Source organism: Vulpes lagopus, chromosome 7 (genome assembly GCF_018345385.1).
Source record: "Vulpes lagopus strain Blue_001 chromosome 7, ASM1834538v1, whole genome shotgun sequence".
Lineage (NCBI taxonomy): Eukaryota > Metazoa > Chordata > Mammalia > Carnivora > Canidae > Vulpes > Vulpes lagopus.
In genome coordinates, this window is record NC_054830.1 from 16,894,401 (window position 1) to 16,916,720 (window position 22,320).

The window sequence follows — 22,320 nt, forward strand, 5'->3', positions numbered from 1 at the left end:
TTATTCCTCTCTTTTACAGATAAGGGAATCAACTCAGAGAAGGCCCAAAATTTTTCCCACAATAGCGTTCTTCTTACTTCCAGTTTTATCGATTCCAAGGGTCACAAATCTAAATGACTAGTTCTCAAATTATTTATAAGGAAGTGACTTAAGGGCAGCCCCAGTGGCCCAGAGGTTTAGCGCCGTTTTCGGCCCGGGGTGTGATCCTGGAGACCTGGGATCAAGTCCCACATCAGGATCCCTGCATGGAGCCTGCTTCTCCCTCTGCCTGTGTCTCTGCTCCCCTCCCCCACCCACCGGGTCTATCCTGAATAAATAAAATCTTTAAAAAAAAAAAAAAAAAAGGAGGTGACTTAACACACTAATAAGGCATAAGCCTTCCCCTACCCAAAGACTGAACAGTAACTATCTGCTAGTGGCCATATGCACCTTACCTCTTTCATTCCTCACAATAACCTCTTTAATGGAGAAGTAAATGCTACACAGAGCTGGGAGGTTCTAAACAAAGCATAACTCCATAAAGCCCAGTTTGAGGACCTTCAATCGCTTTCACTGCTGAAAGTTCTGATTTTTATCAGATTCATTGGAGGTTTTACAGATGATTCCACCTAAAAACCTGGCCTGGCTAATAAAATAATTTAAAAATCACTGCTTTGGGTCAAAACCCAAAAACAGTTCTTACGCTACCAGTAAATACTTTTTTTTTTCCAGTAAATACTTTTAAATAAGAGCATCATGTAATATATAGTTTATATTCAAATGGATCCAATTAACACAGAAATGCCCTATATACATTTTCCTCCCCAAACCAGAACCTGATCAAAGAATCCACTCATTATATGATACTCCCAATCTTTTTAGTTTCTTGCCTTCCTTTGAAAGGGGCTACTTTATGACCTTCAAATGTTTCAAAATTCCAGACCAAACGACTTGTGCAATATCTAACAATCTCTATTTATCTTATTCATTCATCATAATTAACTTTTGTTCACACATTTTTATCAATAACACCATAGGAAATAATTTTTTGACAGATTTTTTCCAATTTTCTACTGTTATACCATTCTATCAACCTTTCATCTATGGTGTTTTACTGTTTTTATTCTTATGAAATTCTTTTCTATTAAGAACCAAATTTTGGGGATCCTTGGGTGGCTCAGCAGTTTAACACCTGCCTTCAGCCCAGGGCCTGATCCTGGAGTCCTGGGATCGAGTCCCACATCGGGCTCCCTGCATGGAGCCTGCTTCTCCTTCTGCCTGTGTCTCTGTCTCTCTCTCTCATGAATAAATAAAATTTTTAAAAAACTAAAAAAAAAAAAGAACCAAATTTTGAATCGTACTCTTTTATACTGGTTCCATGGTTTAATTTCTATCTTTAAGTTAATTCATCGTAAATGTCTTGTGTTACAGTATTTGAAGTGAGGATCTAGTGTTACTGCCTAGAAACTTAGGACAATTAATTTCCTTAAGATTAATGAATATCAAAAAAAATATAATGTATGAAAGCCCCAAGGAAACTCTGGTTGTTACTTAAATGATGTTGAAACAATTCTGAGGACAAGGGTGAGAAATGTTATTTCCCACAACAGGGGAGCTAGTAAAAAATATGCTCATGCGTTAATGCATTTTTGAGGTACAGATGTCAGAAACTCAATTACAATGCAAAAAAGTTCCTTTATAACCAGGAAGAAACTAGCACTGCAATTATTAAGCCAATAATTCATGATTTAATTATCTGAGTGAGGGCATGCATAGGATGACATCATGGGACTAGCAGTCAGAGTAACTACTTCTAACCAGTTTAGGTTTCAGTTATACAATAGACTTGGCCTTGGTTTCAAGATATCCTCTACAAGATAGGGTTTACCCTCCTGGCATAAAAAAAAAAAAATCTCCTACAAGTCAATTTTTTGGCTTTTTATTTTGGTTTTACTATCATACAATAGTATTTACACTAAATGATGACATCTTTTTACAAATATAACAGTTGTTAATGGTTCTTAAGTAGCTCTTTAATAAAGAAGACTGGTTTTAAAGAAAAAAATCATATAGTTGCCTGGCTGGCTCAGCTGGTAGAGTGTGCGATCTCGGGGTTGTGAGTTTGAGCCCCATGTTGGGTGTCGAGCTTACTTGAAAATAGAATCTTTAGGGCGCCTGAGTGGCTCAGTTGGTTAGTGCCTGACTCTTGGTTTCAGCTCAGGTCATGATCTCATGGGTCGTGGGATGACTCTGAGCTCAGTGAGGAATCTGCTTTTAAGATTCTCCTCCTCTTTTCCTCCCTCTACTTGCACAAGCACAGGCATGCACGCTCTCTCTCTAAAATAAACAAATCTTAATATAGTATCTTTAAAAAAAGAATAAATAGAGCAATTAAGTTAAAGAACCTTATATAGAGGAGTTTGTTGAAAGTTTTAGGGAAATTCTATCATAAATAGGTTCATTCCTTGAATGTATTAAAAAAAGAAACAAGGGACAGCCCCAGTGGTGCAGCGGTTTGGCGCCGCCTGCAGGCCGGGGTGTGATCCTGGAGACCTGGGATCGAGTCCCACATCGGGCTTCCTGCGTGGAGCCTGCTTCTCCCTCTGCCTGTGTCTCTGCCTCTCTCTCGCTCTCTCTGAAGGAAGGAAGGAAAGGAGGAAAGGAGTAAAGGAGGAGAGGAGAGGAGAGGAGAGGAGAGGAGAGGAGAGGAGAGGAGAGGAAAGAAAAAAAGAAGGAAAGTCAATTTGGGGGATTTCTCTGACTCAATGAAAAAGAATTATCCATTTTCAACTAAGGAAGTTATTTCAAGGAGATTGCTATTTTAAGGATTAGGGGTTACACTTAATAACAGTCATATATGAGTTTGAATGAACAATGGGCCATGTACTAAAAAGGAAAGGAAAATCCTGCCTTAAATCCAACATCTTTCAACAGCATAATTATTGCTATGTCTCTACCATAGGACTGATGAAACAGAAAGCAGCTGATTGTAACGGTTCAAAAAAAGTTGACAATATGCTCAAAGGTGGTACTGGCTATGTGCTGAAGATGCACTCACAGAAATGGAAATGAGAAAGTCAAGGCAACCAAGATGGTCCCTGCTCATCTGTCCTGTCAGAGAACACTTCGAACACTGTAGTCAACTGATTACTACCTTGCAACCAGGGTTATAAGAGAACCAGAAACTAGAGCATAAGAAGAACACTACATAAGAAGACGGAAACTTCTTTTCGACAAAATTTTAGGAATCAAGAAAGACTTAATCAGGGGTGTGTTTAAAAAAAAAAAAATCAGAAGGACCTCAAAAGTGAACATTTTTTTAAAGGATTTTATTTATTTATTCATGAGAGAGACACAGAGAGAGACAGAGAGAGGCAGAGACACAGGTAGAGGGAGAAGCAGGCTCCACACAGGTAGCCGAGCCCGATGTGGGACTTGATCTCGGGACTCTAGGATCACACCCTGAGCCAAAGGCCAATGCTTAACTGCTGAGCCACCCAGGAGTCCCAAAAGTGAACCTTTCTAAGGACATCTCCAATCAGTGCTTCTACTCCATACATAGGACACCTAGACAGCTACTTCTGCAACAGACCCTAACTAAATTGTTACCTTTCCTCCTGTTGTGACTGTTTCTTCATCCTGCTCATCTGTAAAATCAAAATATACAATTTATTTAAAAAACAGGTAAACACTCTTTGTATTACTTGAAAACTTGAAGGTAATTTTAAAAATTTTAAATAATTGTTACAGACAAAAGGAAAGAAATTGAGCATTATTAAAACAGATCCACCTCTAGTAATTCAGTAAATTGGAATTGTACACAGAAGAAAAAAACTGAGAACTTCAAAGCATTAATAATTAAAAATTTCCAACAACAGGGAATTTATAATTAATTACTGCTGGGGCTACTATCTTAGTCACGATCTTGCTAATAAAAGGTAAGGGACTTGATTAGGGCTCTTGTCTCCTGAGATTTGATGAAACAAAGTAATGACATTTTGGATCTCAGAGGAAATGAATGAAGGAAATGAGGAGTAAAGAAAAGACATGAAAATCTATCACTGCAGACAAAGTCCTGGTAAGAGTGTTAATGTCTTCTAAGGATAGCAGACTCCGGGACCTAAATGCTGGTCTGGCAAAAGAAAAGGAAAGGAGTAAACCCAACTATAATATAATCCAGGCAGCTGATTTCCATAATGAAAAGTTAAAGTGCCAGTGTGTCTACTGTTTATATACGAATGAAGGCTATGTTTGTATTATAATGGCAAAGTTGATTAACTGTGACAGAGACCTTGGGCCCTGTCTAAAATCTTCACTACCTGGCCCTTTGCTGAGTTAAGTATGCCAACCTCTACCTTAGGGAATACACAAAGATGATAATACATGAACAGGCAGCCCCCAAACTTTCAAATGTATTTTACAGAGTGCCTCTACTACATGTCAGTCACAGTCCAAATGCTAAGGACACAATAAAGAACAAGAATAGGGCCCTGTCTTCATGGAGTCTACATTCCAGTTAGGAGTGGCAGGAGATGGAAGAGAAAACACACAAAAAGATATCAGATCGTATCAGAAGAAAACAAATCAATATATTTTAGAGAGGGGCGGGTGGGTGAACGAGGAAGCCTGTCTGAAAAGCTTAACATTTTACCTAAAATGTAAGGAAAAGACAAAGCAAGCATTTCCCATAGAGGATGCAGCCTGGTAAAAGGGCCTCAAGTGGGGCCTCAAGTAAAAGGACCTGACCCCTTCACAAATCTCAAAGGTCACTATGAGCATGAACAAAGTCTGGAAGAAATGAGCACAGCACAAAAGCAGAGTGCAGTCAAAGCATTGGCACGAAAGGTAGACAGACTTGGACCTGAGTCTATGCTCTGTCACTTAACAGCTGTATGCTTGGAAACATTACTGAATCCCTCAAGACTCCACTTCCTCATCAATGACATGGGGCTAACATGGTTTTACAGTGAAAAGCAAACATATGCAGAATAATACCTGGCAGGTACTCATGCAAAACAGAAATGGATACTGTTGCTTGATTTGGAAGTGAGACAAACACCTGCTAGCAGGAATACAGGATTCCCTGTGTGGTAAATAAATTATGGTCATCAGGCTCTACAGAGCAACTACTTTTATTCTAGGAAGGGATAAACAAGATTGTCAAAAATGAACTTTTTGTCCTCTGGATCTTGTTTAACCACACAATAACCAGTTTCTTCCTATATGGTGGGAACACAACCTAATGATCTCTGATCCAAAATATATACCATTTAAATTAAGTTTGACAGATTTCTGTCCCTGAGATAGTCCTGTACCCAATGGAAATAGACTTCTAATAATACTGAAGTAGAAGGGACAGATATCCTGGTAACTGATTCCTAAACGGTAACTATACACATTCTCTTCCTCCTTCCAGATGTGGACAATCACATGCTCACCTCAGCCCCTGGATCTTGTCCTTTCGGATATTTCAAAACAGAACAAAACAGAAAAGGACTGAGTATGTGTAGAGCTAGGTGACAGAATGTGGCAGAATATGGACCAGTTAAAACAATTCCTAGTTGATGGATCAGTCACCTCCCACCATGGTTCAGGTTACACCTAATGTAGAAAGCCAGATGCTTCAGTGATACATGGAGAGCGTGCTGGTCCTTGGAGGGGAGGCCAGGACAACAGTTTCATATTCCACAGGCTCTAGCTCTCCAGCTGTGATGAGCACAATCTTCAGCAACAGGACCCTTACTATTTATTTAGACCTCAAACCATTCACAAATACAAAGGGAAGATCTCTTATTCCCAGAATTAAAAATCTTGACCCAACTGACACCTCTATCCATTTGACTCCTTTGATAAAGTCTATTACAAAATCATTGCTATCTCCACTTCTAAAAGAACAATTATCTACTCCTTTAAAACTACAGATTGATTTTTCAGGATATCTACTTAAAAAATACAAACTGCTTAAAAACTTGTCCCTGTGAAGATAATCAAGTCTTAACAAGCCTTTACCTGGTAACATTATCAAAAATAAAAAAGCCTACATACAGCTGGTTTTGTTTTCCAGACCTTTGATTCAGTGAATAAGTATCAGTTGTGGAATAGGCAATATAAAAATTTATAGAAAACGGAAATTATTAATATTCTATGAATAATGTTAAAGACGATTAAAAGAAGAATAATGTTTTGACATTTCTTTTTCTTTATTTTGTTGACCTAACACCACCTTTACATAAATTGTCGTCAAGACAATTTTCTATTTCTACTTTTGACATAATAAAAAATGGAATCATCTACTGATATTCAGTGACAGGCTTAAAGCCAGAAAAAGGGAGGATGCAGTGAAATGAAGTAGAAAAACTCTCCGAACTACCTACTCAAAGCTGTCATCAAGAATTTCTGAAAAAAGGGGCGGCTAGGAAAGCTCAGTCAGTTAAGTGGCTGATTCTTGATTTTCACTCAGGTCAATGATCTGGATCCTGGGATCCAGCCCTGAGTTGGCTCCGCACTCAGCAGGGAGTCTACTTGAAGATTCTCTCTCCCTCTGCCCTTCCCCTAGCTCCTGTGCTTGCATGCTCTCTCAAAAATAAACAAAAAACTTTTGTGTGTGTTGCAGGGGGGGGTGTTGGGGAGGGCAAGAATCTAATTTGTTTGAAATACAGAATTCACTTAGTGAGGAGATAGAGAAATTAAAATCTCATTTTCCACATCAGGAAATCCTGAATATCCTTCTCAGGTGTAAAATTTCCCTGAAGTCAAAATTTTAGTATATACTGAAAACACGAAGTTCTCCTTTGATTTTTTGTTTTCTTATTAAAGATTTTATTTGAGAGAGAGCAAGCGAGGTAGACAGCAAGAGCGGTGAAGAGGGGCAGAAGGAGAGGGAGAAGCAGGCTACCCACTGAGCAGGAAGCCAGACACAGGACCCTGGGATTATGACCTGAGCCAAAGGCAGCCGCTTAAACTACTGAGCCACCAAGGAGCCCCTGCTTTGATTTTTATAAGAAAGAAATTGAGATCCATATATAACTCAAGAACAAAGATGTTTAAAACTACCTCTATTTTATTAAACCAGAACAACTGACTCCACTCCTCTTTTCTACCCTAAAGCACATCCAATGCCTTCCTTGTGAAAATGTACTCTGTAATTTGCAAATACTGTGAATAGATAATGTGATTCTCATTTTACACTATTTAGAAAGCTAGAAGAAATAATTTAGAAAATAAAGCATTTAATACTCAATAGACTTTTGTTCTGAAGATGCAAAATCAAATCAGTAAAAATGGAAAAAATGAATCACAGGAAATTAAATTTCCTGATATGGCAGCAAAAAAAAACAAATGACAGTGATGCTAAGGGAGCCATGGTGAATGTCCTTTCCAGGATAGCAAGTGGAGCGACATTTCTCAGAAAGAATTTTCAGAGGAGCTGAATCTTTGAGAGAGAAAAACACAGAAGTGTATAGACTATTTTGGTTTTTACCTAGATCTGCTACAGTTCCTCCTTTTACAGGTGTATTTTCACTGTCCTTCTTTGGGTTCACTAGAAAGAAAAAAAAAAGAATCATGTTTTGGGGGAAAGTTCCACTTTTTTAAAAGAAGAAAAAAGAATAAAAGAGGATTAAAAACTACCTAAGTCTCACAGCAAATCTGTCATTCAATGTTCACCTTCATGAAAAACTCCAGGCCCAACAGAGAAATATTAATACTTACTGTAACAGACTGCATTTTGTAATTAATTTCCTAAGCTCCAATATTTTTTCATGACAAATGAAAATACAAAAATACAGAAAGCAAAACCTGAAAGAACCTTTCAATCCCTTCCCTCCAATTTTTTTAAATTAATTTTTATTGGTGTTCAATTTACCAACATACAAAAAAACACCCAGTGCTCATCCCGTCAAGTGTCCACCTCAGTGCCCGTCACCCATTCCCCTCCAACACCCGCCCTCCTCCCCTTCTACCACCCCTAGTTCGTTTCCCCGAGTTAGGAGTCTTTATGTTCTGTCTCCCTTCCTGATATTTCCCAACATTTCTTTTCCCTTCCTTTATATTCCCTTTCACTATTATTTATATTCCCCAAATGAATGAGAACATACACTGTTTGTCCTTCTCCGATTGACTTATTTATCAGCCCCTCCAATTTTTTATTACATTTTCTGTGCATTTGTTGATTCCCATTTTTGATAAACTAAGGAAAAATACCTTTTATACATCTATGTAGACTTTTAAACCCTAAATCATGGGATCCCTGGGTGGCGCAGCGGTTTAGCGCCTGCCTTTGGCCCAGGGCGTGATCCTGGAGACCCGGGATCGAATCCCACGTCGGGCTCCGGGTGCATGAAGCCTGCTTCTCCCTCTGCCTGTGTCTCTGCCTCTCTCTCTCTCTCTCTGTGTGACTATCATAAATAAATAAAAATTTAAAAAAAAAAAACCTAAATCTTACAGAAACATTACACATACTGGGCTTCTTCCTTAACATTCTACTTTTTTCATTCAACAGTATGCCTGTATGACCTGTCCATGTTAAATATTTTTAATTAAATTATATCTCTTTCATTTTTAGTAAATCCACTGTGTCCATGGATGGGTCATGATGTAACAAGCTCTGTATTAATGGTAACTGGAGTTTATTTGCAATTTTCTACTGTAACCTAATCCACATTCTCTTCTGTTCAACTTTAAACATGCATGTAATTACTTAAAACAGGCTCTGAAATTAAAAATGTTACTGGATGAACACATTTTAAAACTGAACAGATACAGCCAAATTGTGTTAAGTGGCTTCATCAGTTTATATTCCCACCAACAGCAATTGAGAGTACTCACTTTCTCAAAACATCAAAACCCAAACATACTTTGGGTACCAACTACTTTTTAAGTTTTGAAAATCTAAAGGATGAAAAATGTTCCTTTAATAATCAAGAAATCGTTGGTTAAATGAGATCGAGCATCTTTTCACAGATTTATTGGCCCTGAAATTTGACAAAATTACCAGTACATAATACTTTGCCCTTTATAAGGTATAAAAATCTTTATACAAATTTAGGGCTCTAATTCTGTTAAGCGACCAATGAATATTTTCCACAAGGCTAACACTTCCTTAAAGTGAATATTTGGAAGTTTACTTTTACTTTTTTTTTTATTTGGCATTTTAGTCTACCTGAAGCTTAAATTCTTACTTATGATACAAAGAAAAGTACTAAACTTTTCCAGAAGTATGTATGGAATAGTTTGGTCTGCTCTCCGCAAATCAGAACTGCCAAAATCACAATCAATTAAATCTATAAACAAATATGGATCTACAGATGAACCAAAAATTCTATTCCACTGATGAATTCAGCCATTCCTGTATCCAAATCATACTATATTCATTATTATAGCTTTAGCTTAGTTACTTATGACTACCACCACCCCCCAATATTTGGGAGGCACCTGGGTGACTCAGTCAGAAAAGCATGTGACTCTTGATCTCAGGGTTGTGAGTCTGAGTCCCACACCTTTGTGTATAGAGATTACATACATACATACATGCATAAATTTAGGGGTGCCTGGCTGGCTAAGTTGGTAAAGCATGTGATTCTTGATCTTGGGGTTCTAAGTTAAAGCCTCATATTGTATATAGAGATTACTTAAAAATAAAATCTTAAAAACAAACAAACAAACAAAAAAGCACAACTGAGAGGTATCTGGGTGGCTCAGTTGTTTAAGCATCCAACTCTTGATTTTGGATCAGATCACGATCTCAGGGTCTTGAGATCAAGCCCTGAATCAGACTCCACACTTATCATGGAGTCTGCTGGAGATTCTCTCCCTCTGCCCCTCCCCCGACATGCTCACTCCCACTCACTAGCTCTCTCTCAAATAAATAAATAAATGTTTAAAAAGAAAAAGAAACAACAGAAGATAAATATTGTAATCTCTACAGCAACAACTAAGGAAAAAAACTAATAGAAATCAAATAGAGAATATGAAAATCTACATAACAGAAAACAGAATAGGGATGCCTGGGTGGCTCAGTGGTTGAGCGTCTGCCTTTGACCCAGGGCATGGAATTAAGTCCTGCATCAGGCTCAATGCTCAGCAGGAGGTTGGATCTCCGTCTGCCTATGTCTCTGCCTCTCTCTGTGTCTCTCATGAATAAATAAATAAAATCTAAAATAAAGGAAAAGAAAAGAGAATAGTAATTGTCGGGATATGGGAGAAGGGGACATTCTGGGCTAACCCCCAGTAAATATGGGGTTTATTTTCAGGGGGATGGAAATATTTTAGAAATAAGAAAGAGGTGATGATTGTATAACATAATGAATACACTAAACAAAACCCCGGAGTGATTAAAATACACTTTAACTGGTCAATTTTATGCTACATGAAGAATATCTCAATTAGAACTATGCTATATAGGGGTTCCCTGGGTGGCTCAGCGGTTTAGCGCCTGCCTTTGGCCCAGGGCGCGATCCTGGAGTCCCGGGATCAAGTCTCGCGTCAGGCTCCCGGCATGGAGCCTGCTTCTCCCTCCTCCTGTGTCTCTGCCTCTCTCTCTCTCTCTCTCTCTCTCAATGTTATGAATAAATAAATGAATCTTAAAAAAAAAAAAAATAACTATGCTATATTTAAAAAGCTGCCACATAAGTTCTAAAATACAAGCAGAGAAGCCAGAACAGAACATTAAAGTAGTGGATTAAGGCAAAAGAAGAAAGGAAATAAGAGAGGGACAAATAGAAAAAATATATCATAATGGCAGACTTAAGCCCAACCACATCAATAATTGTTACATTTCAATGGCCCACATACTCCAATTAAAAACAGAAAATGGGGATTTTGCATGGCAGAGATGACAAACACCAAGGCTCAACAATATGCTATTTAATATCAACACGCTTGGGACACCTGGGTGGCTCAGTGGTTGAGCGTTTGCCTTTGGCTCAGGTCGTGATCTGGGGTCGTGAGATCAAGTCCCACATCAGGCTCCCTGCCCAGGGGGAAGTGTGCTTCTGCCACTGCCTGTGTCTCTCAATGAATAAATAAAATCTTTTTTAAAAAATTCACATGCTTTACATAATCAAAGTTAAAGTAACAAAATGCAAGAGAGATGTAAGTTGGAAATCTAACGTGTAAGAACAAAGTGTGTGTAATTTACAAAACTGCTCTACTGAAGTCGAGTATAGCAAGGACTAATAGAAAAAAAATAGAAATAAAGAAAAGGATATGGTGTGAAAGGCTTTATTATCATCAGTGAACCTGGCCTTCAAAACAAGCACTTCTGTGGCACATAAAGAAAGACACACAAGAGTCGATTCATCAAGAAGACATGACCTTAAGTGTGTATGCCCTTAAATAGCAGAGTTTCAAAAGAAATGCGCAGGAATCAAGAGAAACAATAAATTCGTAACTATACTTAAAAGGGTCTAACACATCCTTCTGTCAATAATGGATTTAAAGAGGTTAAAATGTACATAGATAAGTATGTCACCTTTTCATCTGTATATTGATTGATTCTATTGGGATTTAAAACCATTTATTTTAAAGCATTGGTAAATTTAGAAAAATTTTTTAAATTTTTCTTTCTTTCTTTTTTGAGTAGGCTCCATGCCCAGTGTGGGACTTGAATCACAACCCTGAGATCAAGAGTGGCCTGCCCTACCGACTGACCCAGCCAGGCATCCTATTAGAAAACTTTTTGTTCGGTGTTTTTCCTCAGTAAGTAACAAAAGTATACCAAAAGATTGAGAAAGAGGTAATTTTGTAAACATTTTAATCATGAACATTGGAAACTGGGGGCACAGAGCAAGAAATGATTCATCCCATGGCATTGCTAAGAATGATTAAATCATATCTAATACTCTCATACTCTAGGCAGAAGAATACAAACCATTTTTTGGAAGCACCACTTCCTCTATGTTGGGTACGGGTGTTGGGTCTTCCATGTCCTTGGTAAGATCTTCTTGCTCATCTTCCTCTTTTTGACTTCTGCGCTTCCCATAGAGACTAGCTTGACTAAAAACATACAAGGCATATAAATGTATAAATAAGACTGACTACAGCTGCTCATAGCAGACAATTTCAAAGGCTTTACCCTCATTGTTAGATCTATGCTCAGAACTGCTTTAAGAGACAAAGAGAAATCAAACAAATTAGGTACATTTCCAAATTACATCTAACCAGCCAGAAGGAAAATAAAGGTTATTGGGAGTAAGAAACGGGCCCAGAAATCCTACTACCCAAACTGCAGACAGTATCCTAAAGGGGGCTTAAATCAGTGTAATAAAATAACATCTGCTATGAAAATATGGCAGATATTTTATCTAACATCAACAATCACATAAGAGATTTTCTCAAAAATATGGAGAACTGTATTTTCCTGGCTCTTTATATCATCCAAATATCGAGAACTGCAAAGTAAAATCATTTAGGATGGTAATAATTTTTTGAGTGTGTGTAAAAATTGCCATTGCTCTTTCTTTAGTTTACATTCAAAACTAACACATTCCAGAAAGCAGATTAGGGTTCAAACAAGAATGAAATATGATTCTCTAATTGAGGAATTAATTACAGGGGATACCAGGACAGAAATTATCATATACCTCATATAACATGATGTGTACCAGTACAGAGAAATAAATAAGAGTACCAAAAAAAATAAGAGTTAATCCATATTGAAGGTGACAGTTAAACTAAACCTTGGGAACTGTAACAATTCACCAAAAAGTAAGCAATGTTTCAGGATACTGAGTGCAGGCATTAAGGCATAATAAAAGAGATAACCTGTTCTGGGAAGGAACAGTCAGGAACCCAGAACACACCACAAGTGAAGAGTAGAGTAAACAACTGACAGAAATACACGGTGGGCCAGCCTGAGTCCTTATAGTGCTGAGAGAGTGAGCAAAGCAGAGTACTCTTCTATGACAGACCACATACTGGCATATGTTAGAATCAAGTATACAGGTAAAAATATTTTTTTAATTTTTAATAAAAATTGCATGACAATTTTTCAAAAGCCCATGAACCTAAAAGTGTTAGGGAGATAAAATAAAAACGGAAGAAAAAAATGCAGGAAAGCTCAAATAAAGCAAACATTAGGAAAACAGATGTCAGTGTCTTTTCATTAAAGGAAACACGAAACTTGAATGCTTGCTCATTAGAAGACAGATGTATTCAATTCAAGGACACCCATACATCTATTTTGGGAAACTCAATTTGGTGGGTTTTATACTCAGAGCAGAAGCTCAATGCCATCACTGTGAGCCTCCTGGACATCACATCTTAGTTTGAAGACCACTAGTGCCCTGGCACTGCATCTTAGCCCGTAAGTGGGAAGAAGGGTGCATCAATATCAGACCCAGAACACTTGGAAAAGTTGTATGCTTTTCTTCAAGGATTGTCAGGAAGCTCTGAAATCTCTGCACATCAACCATTAGATTCAGATTGGAGGCTCTTATTAAAAAATGAGGCCACTCTCAGTAATTATTAAGGAAAAATATATTCTTATAGGTTTTTCTTAAATATCATAATTCATGTGTGACTTAACAAAATAACAACATCCTTTTATGACTATGACAGGCTCATTAATATTATTTATAAAACTAAGAGTTTTTTTTTTAACTTCTCTAACAGCTTCTATACATGGTTAACAATGTTTCAGATAACCCTACCCTTCAAAAAAATAACATGATTCAAGGCATGTCCTGGGCATAAAAACACTAATTTGGATATAGAAAAAAAAGTCAATAAAAGGAAGCTAATGGAGAGAGGATAACAAGCCAAAACTTCAATAAATTTCCAGTCACATGAAAAGAATAAATTTTGCATCTGTCACCTTCTAAGACTAAACTTAACTTCTGTGAAATTAAATTAAAATAAATTTTTGAGCTAGACAAGCCAGAAATTATCTACTTAATATACAATAATGAATGTTGAGTATTACCTACAATTTACTAAATATGTACTTCAAGCCAGACACTGCAGGTGGGGTTTAAAGCCTCACTCGATCCCCACAACCACTTATTCAATAGAAACCAAAATACCCACTCAAGCAAAATTTACTAAAGCACAAATGGGATGCCATGAACAAGGCACTGTGCTCAACATGGAAGACACATAGGTTCGTTTCCTTCTAGGAGTCATTCTGATCACAAATGGGACAGGTGGTAAAATCAGAGACAGAAACATTAACTATGGCAAATATAATTTCCTAAATTCCTTACTAAGCCACATTGCTCAATATATAATTAGATATAAAAAAGACTGTATTCAGGGTTCCTTTATAAATATAACATCAGATGGCCACATTATAAAGGAGATGAAGAAAAAGGAAAGAGTAGGGGAAGAAGAAAAGAAAGATGGAGAGCCAAATAATCCACCCTCAGGCCTTGGTAAAGGTGGTGGAATCTAGGCAAAAGGATACAGTAATGGGAAGCTCAGAGTCCAGCTTTGAATCTTGACTCTAAGCAAAAATCTGTGTGACCTTGGAAAAATCACCTCCCTATCCTGAACGTCAACCTCTGTTTCCTAAGATAAAGATGGTTATGATACTTCAAAGATCTCCTTCAGTTTTAAGATTCTGTACATGGTAGGAATGCCTGTGTGGCTCAGCAGGTGAGCATCTGTCTGCCTTTGACTCAGGGCATGATCCCAGGGTCTGGGATCAAGTCCCACACTGGGCAACTGCAGAGAGCCTGCTTCTCCCTCTGCCTATGTCTCTGCCTCTCTTTGTCTCTCATGAATAAATAAAATCTTTTAAAAAATTGTTTTTAAAAAAACATTGTGTACAGTTTCTACTCTCACTAAACTGTGAGCCAAAGCTCCAATACAGAAGGCAAAGATTCATCCTCTTGCTACAGCTAGGCCAGAGAGAGAAAAATAGTTTCTCTCAGAATTTGATCATAGAATTGGAGTGGCTTTATTTTAAATACAGATTAGATATGTTTTCTGTGGAATACAAAGTTAAATGTGGCATGATATGATATATGTGTGTGTGTGTGTGTGTGTGTGTGTGTGTGTGTGTGTATGTATGGATGTGTTGGAATATTATTCAGCCATTAAAAAAGAAGGAAGGGCAGCCCTGGTGGCGCAGCGGTTTAGCGCCGCCTGCAGCCCAGGGCATGATCCTGGAGTCCCTGGGTCGAGTCCCACGTCAGGCTCTCTGCATAGAGCCTGCTTCTCCCTCTGCCTGTATCTCTGCCTCGCTCTCTCTCTCTCTCTGCATCTATATGAATAAATAAATAAAATATTTATAAATAAATAAGAAAGAAAGAAAAGAAAGAAAGAAAGAAACTGGGCAGCCCAGGTGGCTCAGTAGTTTAGCGCCACCTTCAGCCCAGGGCCTGATCCTGGAGACCCGGGATCGAGTCCTGCGTCAGGCTCCCGGCATGGGGTCGGCTTCTCCCTCTGCCTATGTCTCTGCCTCTCTCATGAATGAATGAATAAATACATAAATAAATAAAAAGAAGGAAATTCTGCTACTTGGGACAACATGGGATACACCTTGAGACCATTTTGCTAAGTGGAATAACTCAGAGAAAAATAAATACATTATGACCTCTCCTATATAGGGAATCTAAAAAACAAAAGAACACAAATTCATCGATAGAGGGAACACACTGGTGGTTACCAAAGGTAGGGAGTGGTGGAGAATGGGAAAGTTGGTAAAGAGTATAAACTTCCAGTTATAAAATAAATAAAACCTAGGAGTGTAATATATACAGCATGGTGTCTACAGTTAAGATGGTACTGTGCATGTGAAAGTCGCTAAGAAAGTAAATTTTAAAAGTTCTTGTAACAAGAAAAAAAATTTATAACTATGTGTGATGTTGGATGTTAAGACTTATTGTGATTATCTCACTATACATATCAATTTAAAAAGATTGTATGCAAAAAAATAAATAAAAAATAAAAATAAATAAAAAGATTGTATGCAAGGTGCCTAACCATGAACACAACATAAGATAGCCATCAGATAACATCTGACAAGACAAGCTACCAGTGCAAAGATATCTACCAAGTCAAAGTAAGACAACTTCCCTTGAGCAAAACTTCCAGGATAAATCTGAAAATCTGGAATGCTGTGTATACTTTGTTTTAATGCCTCTGAATCATGCTGCAGTTCTTACCCTTTCTTTCCACTCTTCTTCCGGGATTCTGTGGGTGTAGGAGGTGGAGGGGAAGGTGAATGTTTCCTCTTTCGAGCATTAGCTGATGCTTTCCTATCTCTTCTCTCTGGACTTCTGACTGGCTAGGAATAAATAAATGGAAATAAATATCAGCCAGCTTTTCTGACTCCTCAGTTTCTACAAAACCTCATCCAAAGGTGAAATTCACAAAGATAATACCAATACTACTCAGAGCAAATGAAAGGAACATCATTAAGCATCCTGGACCACCAACAGTCAAGACTCTCCAACTTTCCACGTGATGTACCACCAATGGAAATATCAGAATTATCCCACTAGTATTCAAACTATGCTACAAAACAGACATGCCCCAATCCTGCACAACTAAAAATTGTTCCTATTCACCTTGTTTCCAGATGGGAAAAGCACTTTTAACAACTACTGGAAAATATGAAACATATGCTATTAAAGTAAAGAAATACAAACAATGGCTGAATGATCTTGTGAAAGCGTATCAGAAAATACTCTTGACATATCAGTAAAAAGAATAGGAGAAAACTTTATGACACAAAAGATGCTAAATAAGCTTGCAATTGATAGGGGCGCCCAAGTGTCTGCCTTCAGCTCAGGTGATGATACCAAGGTCTTGGGACTGAGCCCTGCATTGGGCTCCCTGCTCAATGGGAAGTCGGCTTTCTCCCTCCTACTGGTCTTGTGCTCCCCCCAAATAAATAAATAAAACTTAAAAAAAATTATTACAATTTATTATTAGTCAATCTAGGGATGCCTGGGTGGCTCAGCGGTTGATGCCTGCCTTTGAACCAGAGCGTGATCTTGGAAACCCTGGATCGAGTCCCATGTCAGGCTCCCTGCATGGAGCCTGCTTATCTCTCTTTGCCTCTCTCTCTGCCTGTGTCTCTCATTAATAAATAAAATCTTTTAAAAATAAAAGTCAATCTAACAGAAGTATAAATCCCTATTTGCAAATGGCATGATCTTATATATACATAACTCTAAGGAATCTACCAAAAAATTATCAGAGCCAATGAGTTCAGCAGTTGCAGGATACACAACGAAATATAAAAGTCAAACTATAAATCATAATTATGGATTTAACAAAACAGACAAAAAGAATTAACACCTAAGATGATCCAAAGTATAGTACCTAAGGTGCCAAAAAAAAATTCAGAGATTAAAATATTAATTAAACATATATCATCTCTGGTACCCTCATACTCCTTACAACGCTGTATCCTTTCAGAAGCTTGGTAGCAACAAATTAGAAATCTGAGTCATCTTACTGGCCTATAACAAGAAGTTTTAAAGAAAACGTAAACTGCATACACTCTATACTAAGTCTGAAATTAAACTTTTAAAAAGAGATATTAAATGCATTTTTCTACAATCACGCTAAAAATAAGTGAATAAATTACTACATAAACCATCTCAATCTGAACAGAGATGGATATGGACAGGCCTGTTTAATAATGTGATGTAGAAATTAGAATATTACTAATGACAAAAAAGACTTGGTTGGAAACTCATTCAGGGAAGACAAATATGTAAGCATAATGGGGGGGGGGGCTGAATAAAAAATAAAATTGGAAGTCAAACTCGACAGCAAATAAGGACAAATTAAATAAAAATGAAAGGATATGAAAAAGACTTAGTTTTAAAATATTTTTCTTAAAAATAAAAAAAATACGCATTGTATGACAAAGTTTTAGTAAGGAAGTCTCAGGGCAGAAAACAGATATGAAAGGATGGTACATTCTAAGTGAACAGTTAAAAGTATTTCTGTCTCAAAATTTTTTCAAAGAACTACAGTACAAAACAAAAAGCAAAAACTTAATGTGTCCCCACTGAAAAGGAATGAGAACCTTACCTAAGCAGTCACCAGCTGACACCAACACATCTAAGCCTTCTTCTCAGACTCGCCTCCCTCTGGGTGACACACCTACCTCTCAGGTTGTGGCTTCTCAAGAACCATGGTAACAAGTTTTGGTGGCTGGGCTTCTTAAAGAATTAAAGAGTAATAAATACCACATCATCCCACCTTAAAAAGGAGCTGAACTGTACTTCTGAAACCTTTGAGGCCTACATTTTACGTGTATAGTGACAAGACTATTAAAAAATAAGACAAAATCAGCTTTCTATTGAAAAACCAATAATTAAATTGATATTATTTAATTCACAAAATGAAAACTCAGACCTACAAAACAAAATCAGCTGCACCGCTACAACAATGCATGTGCCACATTAAATCTCGATGACCCTTTGAAACTGTCAAGCCCCTTCTTTGGGAATGCCAGCTCCTGAGACAACTGTATGGCCATTTGGTAACTTTTCTGTATACCTGATGGGTGACGGATCTTGGACTGTACATCAGAGTTTATTAATAAGAATCTGACAACAGTGAGTCCTAGAAAGAAGAAACCCCAAGTGGAAAAAAAAAAAAAATGATGCCAAACCAAATACCTCTTCATTCTTTGTTGAAATTCGCTGACGAAAGCTCACAGGCTTCCTGTTCTCATCTACCTCATAATCCTCCTCATTCATCCATTCATTGAAAACATCAGTGTCCAAAATCCACTTCGCATGAACCTAAAAGCACATTCAAACATGTGTATCTATATAAATAATAAATCATTATAGTTTTTACAGTATTCAAAATAAAAGAAGCTTGCTTTCTTATTCTCAGCTCAAAGCCTCAATTATATAGAAGTTAAAAACATGACACTGTAGGGGAACCTGGGTGGCTCAGCTGGCTGAGCTTCAGCATCCTGGTTCTGGTTCAGGTCATGATCTTGATCCTGGGATCAAGCCCTGCATCAGGCTCCATACTCAGTGCAGAGTCGATTCTCCCTTCCGCCCACCTACTACTTGCTCTCACATGCTCTCTTTCAAATAAATAAATAAAATCTTAAAAACAAAAACAAAAAAACCATGAGACTATGAAAGACCTGTAAATGGCAACTTAACCATTTCTAATTGTTATTCCATGTTACTGTATATAGTAAGAAAGCATCACTGGATTTGCAAAAATTGAGGTTTTAATAACTAAGACCCTTAAATTTGATAATCATGTCGTTTTTATTTCAGCTTTATCTATAACAGAAAAATGTAATTGTAAGATATTCAAGGTATACGTCATGGTGATTTGATATGCATACACACTGGGAAGGTTAATTAGCACATCCATCACCTTACATACTTAACTTTTTTATCTCTTTGCAAATTCCAATTACACAATACAGTGTCATCAACTATAATCACGTTTCACATTAGGTCTTCAGACAATTCTCCAACTGTAAACTGGTGCCCTTTTACCAACTGCTTACTTCCCTTAGTCCTTCCTCGCTGGCAAGCATTTCTCTACTATGTTTCTAGGGCTTTTTTTTTTTTTCTTAAAGATTCCATATAAAAGCGGTGTCGTGCAGGATTTCTCTTTTCTCCATTTGGCTTTTTTCACCAATCATATGTCATCTTTATCTTGATGAAAACCACTGATAAAAACATTCAACAGCAATAGGTCATTCAAAGTAACACGCCTACTCATTGCTTTGGGCACGAAGAATGTCTCTATGTCTACGCATTCAGCAAAATTCTAAGGAATGATGGGAAAGGATATTTACACAGACCTATCACCTCGCCCCATCATGTACACACGTGCTCCAAAGAGACTTTTCAGGAATAGTCACGGCTGGGGAGTGGAAAAGTGAGAGTCGGATTCAGGAGTCTTCTAAGCCGTTTACATGACAACTTCTCTTGCTTTTTTGTTAATGTTTCTGAGGAAGAATTTTTAAAATGATGGGTTCTCTGAATGTTGTACAGATACAGATGTAGATATAGATATTGAAACCACAAACCTAGCCTATACATATTCCAATTACCCTACAGAATTTCTCAAAGGGAGTACACCTGAATTTGGGACTAGACAATCCTTCCCTCTGTGGACAAATATGAAACAATTTCAGCACCAAAAAGTTTATTAAGTTACTGACCACTGAAAAATTAGAATTCCATAAACTCAAATTGGTAACAGATGAAAAAAAAAGTAAATGAGGGGAAAGGAAGGACTCTTGCTTATATAGCTCTGAAAGCCAACTGGTAAATGTGGATGGAAGACTGGAATGGAAAATTATCACTGCAATCATCAAAGAAAAGATTGGCTCAGGCAAGAATTCAAGTGGATGCTAAATCTGGGCAACGGATGGAGGATTCTGATGAGAAGCAGATCTTTCTGTATGGCCTAAAAGAATCTCTTACAGATTGCTTATAAATTCCAAGTGGAGAGGAGATCCCTAAGTGGCTCAGCGGTTTAGCGCCTGCCCTCGGCCCAGGGTGTGATCCTGGAGTCCCAGGATCGAGTCCCGTGTCAGACTCCCCTGCAGGGAGCCTGCTTCTCCCTCTGCCTGTGTCTCTGCCTCTCTATCTCTGTGTGTCTCTCATGAATAAACAAAATCTTTAATTAATTAATTGACTGACTGATTGATGGATTCCAAGGGGAGGAAAAAAGGAATTATACAGTGGAGCCAACAGAGCACACCTTAATTGGGTGATCAGTATCACCAACAAAGAGCAGATGGACACAGCATGCCTCCCAATATGAGGCTCTGAAAAAGACACATCACTTACGCGATATTCTGACTAGAATGCATAATCTGATTTAACTATGAAAAATGATCACAAATTCCAAATGAGAAATATTCCTTTCAAATTCAAAAATGTCAAAAAAGGCAGGAGAGCACAGGAGTAATATTTCAGATTAAAGGAAACAAGAGGAGATTTGAATGAAATAACTGATACTCAACAGTTTTCTATAACAGAAAAAAAATGCTACAAAAAAAACATTATTGGGTCAAGTAGCAAAATTAGAATACAGACAGATTAGTGTATTGTGTCAATGTCAAATTTTATTGAAGTTGATAACTGCAAAGTGCTTATGAGTGAGAATCCCTTATTCTTAGGAAACACAAACTTCTGTTTTAGAATAAAGGCCCGTGATATATATGCATCTTTATCTCAAAAGGTTAAGAATAAAAAAAAAAGTATGTATAAAAAAACACAGGGGAACCTGGGTGGCTCAGTGGTTGAGCATCTGCCTTTGGCTCAGGTTGTGAACCCAGGGTCCTGAGATAGAGTACCACACCAGGCTCCCTCCAGGGAGCCTGTTTCTCCCTTTATGTCTCTGCGTCTATGTCTCTCATGAATAAATAAATAAAATCTTTTAAAAATTAAAATTTAAAAATAAAAACAAAGTAGAAGTGATAAATCAAAATGGGGGTAAAAGGTAAACAATAGGCAAATCTGGATAAAAGGTATATAGGTATCCTGTCTACTATTCTTATTCTTGCAACTTGGTTTGAAAATATTTCCAAATAAAAAGGTTTCAAAGAAGTCTAATTTTGTTAATACCATTATCCTCATATAAAATCTGAAACTTCAGCGGTTTGGTGCCTGCCTTTGGCCCAGGGCACGATCCTGGAGTCCTGGGATCGAGTCCCACATCGGGCTCCCGGCATGGAGCCTGCTTCTCCCTCTGCCCCCCCCCCCTCTCTCTCATAAATAAATAAATAAATAAATAAATAAATAAATAAATAAATAAATAAATAAATAAATCTTTAAAAAAATAAAATAAAATCTGAAACTTGAAAGCTAAGTCTTTCTGAAGGTCACACAACTCGAAATAGGGTGAATCAGGTCTCACATCTAATATATTGATTCTATTTAAGTGCTCAGTATACTACAGAGGAGTCAATAGAAACTCTGTTTAATTACCACTGCTCATGGCAAGAACCAGAACTCCCTGCAGAAATACTGATTCCAGGACTGGGATATGGAATTACAAAAAGAGTTTGGAACATCTTTTTGTCCCAGAAATAGAAAGTATGCAAAAATGAATCAAATAATACCAAAAGGTCATAGAAAGCAGCTTAAAGGAGTTCCCCCCAGCCAAAATTTGGACAATTCATCAGAATGAAGAATGGTAATCATATCACTGCTGCACAGTGCACACTGATGCTACAGGCAAATGTAGAGGGAGAAAGGAAACTCATTCCCACTGCAAAGTGCCAATTACAAGCACAGATGGAATGGATAGAATGAGGAAACCACCAGTAATATCTAATTCAGCCAGGCAGGAATTATTAATGGGTAAGCAAACTTTGGGATACAAATTTAATGAAGAAAAGTATATTCATATAATTTCAAAGTATTTCTGTGTAAGGTATTT

At 37.5% G+C, this 22,320-nt stretch overlaps 1 protein-coding gene across 3 annotated transcripts in view; it reads right to left on the reverse strand.

Moving 5' to 3' along the window:
* The window catches only part of SMARCC1 (SWI/SNF related, matrix associated, actin dependent regulator of chromatin subfamily c member 1), a 173,290-nt gene that overhangs the window by 91,128 nt on the left and 59,842 nt on the right, over positions 1–22,320 (reverse strand). For all 3 annotated transcript variants that reach the window (XM_041762049.1, XM_041762048.1, XM_041762050.1), the window contains exons 9-13: positions 18,564–18,689; positions 16,086–16,207; positions 11,849–11,973; positions 7,460–7,519; positions 3,589–3,626 (exon numbers count right to left, since the gene is read on the reverse strand). In XM_041762049.1, the coding sequence (XP_041617983.1) occupies positions 3,589–3,626; positions 7,460–7,519; positions 11,849–11,973; positions 16,086–16,207; positions 18,564–18,689 (471 nt within the window). The remainder of the gene's footprint in view (positions 1–3,588; positions 3,627–7,459; positions 7,520–11,848; positions 11,974–16,085; positions 16,208–18,563; positions 18,690–22,320) is intronic.